Source organism: Danio rerio, chromosome 11, assembly GCF_052040795.2.
Source record: "Danio rerio strain M-AB ecotype USA chromosome 11, GRCz13ab, whole genome shotgun sequence".
Lineage (NCBI taxonomy): Eukaryota > Metazoa > Chordata > Actinopteri > Cypriniformes > Danionidae > Danio > Danio rerio.
This window is the reverse complement of record NC_141031.1, coordinates 48057501-48062500: the sequence shown is the minus strand read 5'-3', so window position 1 is coordinate 48062500 and position 5000 is coordinate 48057501. Positions and strand designations below refer to the sequence as shown.

The 5000-nt window shown below is 36.1% G+C and overlaps 2 protein-coding genes across 2 annotated transcripts in view; one reads left to right on the top strand and one right to left on the bottom strand.

The window, feature by feature from the left end:
• The window catches only part of tomm20b (translocase of outer mitochondrial membrane 20b), a 575852-nt gene that overhangs the window by 13627 nt on the left and 557225 nt on the right, over positions 1–5000 (top strand). The gene's annotated exons all lie outside the window — the stretch shown is intronic.
• The window catches only part of aspscr1 (ASPSCR1 tether for SLC2A4, UBX domain containing), an 18053-nt gene that overhangs the window by 10287 nt on the left and 2766 nt on the right, over positions 1–5000 (bottom strand). Inside the window, 5 exon segments of the mRNA NM_001017575.1 lie at positions 98–157; positions 2375–2846; positions 3078–3151; positions 3834–3891; positions 4602–4702. Coding sequence (NP_001017575.1) covers positions 98–157; positions 2375–2846; positions 3078–3151; positions 3834–3891; positions 4602–4702 — 765 coding nt within the window.

Genomic DNA, 5000 nt, shown 5'->3' with positions numbered 1-5000 from the left:
ATATATGCTGGAATGTTGGTGGTTCATTCCGCTGTGGCAGCCCCTGATAATGAAGGGACTAAGCCGAAAATGAAAATGAATGAAAGCGTGTGAGCACCTCCAGATATTGGTCTGGCTCCTCTTCATCCCTCTTCACTTGTTTGGCACTGGCTGATCTCTAGAAAACACATTCAGAGTCTCGTTAGTATGTATGTGTGTGAACAGTAAACCGTAGACGTCTGCAAACTCCAGCAGTCCTGAAAGAAGCTGTGTCTGTGTGTGTGTGATCATATCTAAACTTGCTAATGATAAATGAATTCAGACACAACAAAAACACACACATTCTGCCACTCGGATAAACCAACAGCAGATCTGAATGACACACACACTCAAACTTATACATGCTCACTCAAACAATCACAAACTCTTAAACACATACAACTAGGCATGCATTGATATCATTTTTTTGAAACCGATTTGATCCTGACACCAAAACTCAGTTTCGAACGATACAGATCCGATCCCGATACTGTGCCTTTTTTAAAAGCATTATACAGTTTCTATAGTTCTTGTGATAAACTCAAATCATACCTTCTTTAGTCAAAATAAGACACCTATATGCCTAATGTGTATGACCTGCGACACAATCGAATAAAAACATGATGCTTGCTATAAACTATAGGCTACATTATTTGAGCATGCGTGATGACATTGATCTGTTGTGTCCAGCTCATGATTCCTTCTTTAATATTAAGATTTTTCTTTGAAATCTTTAGGTTACCGCTATTGACCCTCATCAAAACAATAAAATGTAAATATGAGTAAAACGGCAGTAAAATATTCAGTTTCAGAGGAGCCTATATTAGACTAAATCATTTTCTGTTAATGACCATCCATATTGCGCTTTTCAGTTTTACTTTAATTAATTTAATCAGCTACTTTGACCACAATGAGCCTGGCTTTACAAACTATTCACAGCACTGAAAGCATTCCCCTCGAAAGAGTAAATCCAGTCGGGAGGATGAGAGAACAGAAACATCAGATTACAGAATCATTTAACGGAGCGCCGCACATTGCGTAGTATCAGGATTGGTGCATCCTTACATACAACACACACTCAAATACATCCATGAAAGACCAAAGGATGAAGACAAAATGCATGAATACACAAGACAAAAAAAAAAAAAAAAACTTCAATATTATGATGATTTAAACATTTCGGGACAAATTGTCAAACTGTAAACTCAAAATTACAAAAGAAAAAAGTTTAAGAAAGATACATTTAATTATGTACATGTACATTTATATATTCGTTTATATATTTGTTTATTTCATACATTCATTTATATATTCGGTTATGTCATATATTTGTTTATATACTCATTTATTTCATAAATTTGTTTATTTCATATATTTGTTTATAGATTCGCTTATTTCATATATTTGTTTATTTCATATATTCGTTAATATAATCGTTTACATTTTCTTTTATTTCATATGTTTGTTTGTTTCATATATTTGTTTACATATATGCGTTTATTTCATATATTCGTTTATAAATTTGTTTATTTCATATATTCATTTATATATTTGTTTATTTCGTTTATTTGTTTATATATTGATTTATTTAATAAATTTGTTTATTTTATATATTTGTTTATTTCATATATTGGTTTATAGATTTGTTTATTTCATATATTCGTTTATATAATCATTTACATATTCGTTTATTTCATATATTCGTTTAAATAATCGTTTACATTTTCGTTTATATCATATATTCGTTTGTGTCATATATTTGTTTACATATATGCATTTATTTCATATATTCGTTAATATAATCATTTATATATTCGTTTATTTCATATATTCGTTTATTTCATATATTTGTTTATTTCATAAATTCGTTTATTTGTTTACTTCATATATTTATTTATTTCATGTATTCGTTTATGTCATATAATCGTTTATATATTTGTTTATATATTCGTTTATGTCATATATTTGTTTATATATTTGTTTATTTCATATATTCGTTTATATATTCGTCTATGCCATATAATCGTTTGTCATACATTTGTTTATTTCATATATTCATTTATATATTCGTTTATGTCATATAATCGTTTATATATTTGTTTATGTCATATATTTGTTTATATATTTGTTTATTTCATTTATTCATTTATATAATGTTTATTTCATATATTCGCTTATTTCATATATTCGTTTATTTCATATATTCATTTATATATTCGTTTACATAATCGTTTATTTATTCGTTTATTTAATATTTTTGTTTATATAATTTTTTATTTCATATATTCGTTTATGTCATATAATCTTTTATACATTAGTTTATTTGATATATTTGTTTATATATTCATTTATGTACCTTAATCTCATGGCTGGGTTTGGGTTTTTTGGCTTTGGGTGGGCTGCCGGACACACATGCTGATGTCCATGATGTGGAGCTCTTCACTCCGCCTGGTCCTCCAAGACGCTGCCCACTGCCTGAGAATGGTACAAAATCAGTGGGCGTGACCAAGGGGGTGGAGTCTTGGCACTGATTGGATGGCCCTGGCCGCTCGTCATCCTCTGCCGACTCCTGGGTTTTGGGCCGCACTGTTTGCTTTGATCTCGTGCTTGGCTCCACCTCTTCCTGTTTGACCAGATGATGGTTTAGAAGGGTGGTGACCTCAGTGGGCGGAGCAGGGGTTTCCATAGGAACAGGGGCGGGCTCCGCAGGGAGGGGTGCTGCTTCTGGTGGTGGCGGCTGTGATTTGGTTATCTTGGCAACAGCATCTGTTGGCGTGGCAACTGCATCCACTGGCGCATCAGGACACGAGGAGCCTTTTAGCACATATCTGATGGACAGAGGAGGGATTATTATGGGTGTGCAGTTAATAGATTTCCAGCGATTATGACTAAACAATAATTAAGATTAGATGTTTATTGATTGTTAATTCCGCTGTCATCATGAGAACTGTCAATTTCATGATCTCTGGAATATGTAGGTGGATTAGAAAATGTTCTTACAAAAAAAAATAAGAAACAATAAGTGGATATATGAGCAGTCCTTGTCATCAAGAGCTCACCGTATGATGGCACTTCCTCCTGTGAGACCCAGAGACTTCAGTGTGGCTTTTTTCAGCGCATCCTCACCGCTGACCTAAACAACAACATGATGAACATCATTTACTCTCACCGGTGAAATATTTTTTAGCATTTTTTTTAAAGCATTTTAAAGATATTTTATAAAAATATATATAAAAAAAACATTTCATTTAATATTAATCAAATATAATTAAATATAATATAGTGGCGCGGTGACACAGTGGGTAGCGCTGGTGCCACACAGCAAGAAGGTCACTAGTTTGAGTTCCAGCTGGGTCTGTGGGTGTTTCTGTGTGGAGTTTGCATGTTCTTACAGTGTTGGTGTGGGTTTCCTCCGGGTGCTCCGGTTTCCCCCACAGTCCAAACACATGCGCTATAGGGGAACCGAACTCGCCGTAGTGTGTGGGTGTGTGTGTGTGTGTGTGTGAGTTTGTGTTTCTCAGTACTGGGTTGCAGCTGGAAGGGCATCCGTTGCAAAAAACATATTCTGGAATAGCTGTCAGTTCATTCTGCAGTGGTTATTAATAAAGGAACTAAGCCGAAAAGAAAATGAATGAACAATATAATATAATTTAATATTTCATATTAAAAAATAATTCATAATAATTTATATTAAAGCTGGAAAGCAAATAATTTTGCCTTCAGTTGAACGTATAATTTTTATCCAGAAAAGTGCGGACATGATGATGATGATGATGATGATGATATAATTGTGATGTGGAAGCTCTGGCTCTCACCTCGTCTCTCATGTAAACACACACTGGTGTGAGTCCAGATGAGTCCAGATCTGACGTCCTGCAGCACAAACACATTAAAACATCTATTAAACCAGAACGAACAAACACACACACACACACACACACACACACACGCGCGCACACACACACACAAACGCACGCACGCATGCACACACACACACACGCAAACACACATGCAAACACACACGCGCACACACACGTCTTATCCACCACATTCAGGCTTGACTGCAGGACTAAAAGCAGCAGCAGCATCAGCTGTGTTTGTCTCACACTGAATCTCTCTGTGCAGCTCTCTTACAGAAAACCACTTTGCATTGGAGAGTGAACAGAAGAAACAAACATCAAAGCAAAGAAATCCTGTCGCAGGTCAGAAATCTGACTGAGAGCTGTGGGCGTGTCTAGTGAAGGAGTGGGCGGTACCTGCATATGCAGTAGGAGGAGCCTATGGGAAGAGTTTAAAGAGCTAGGCAGCAGCTCTAAGCTCATAATACAGTGGGTGTGGCCAGTTAGCAGAGTAGGTGGAGCATCTAGCAGCAGTGGGAGGAGTCTGTGAGATGAGCTTAACGAGCTTGGCAGCAGCTCTGAGCTCATAAAACAGCGCGTGAGTGTTCACAGTTCACACAATCCGCCTGCATTTACAACCACAGCAGGAGAACTCCATCTGCCCCACGGGAATGTGCTTTACTTCAATACAAACATCCACTGAAGGAACACACACTTTCCTATTTAGTAAACACACACACACACCTGGTTTGAGGAAAGTGGCTCAGTAAATCCCATAAGGTCTGTCCACTGGAGAACGAGTCCTGAAGACGAGAGCCGTCCTCCATCTGCAGCGCGATTCGCACCTGAAACACACACACACACACACACACACACACACACACACACACACACACACACACACACAGCTTTTATAAGAGCTCTCTAACATCACTTCTGAGAAATAACACAGATAAACAGAATGAATATGGAAGCTTGTTTCTGTAATAAGATATTAAAATAGGGTCTTTTTCATCTACAATGTTTTGAATTGTTTCTCTGAACATGGCGTTTAGGGTTCAGTAGAAAAAAACACTCATAAAATGTTATTTTAGATATTAAATGTTCATTATTTTGATCACTGGTTGGGGAAATCTTTCATTT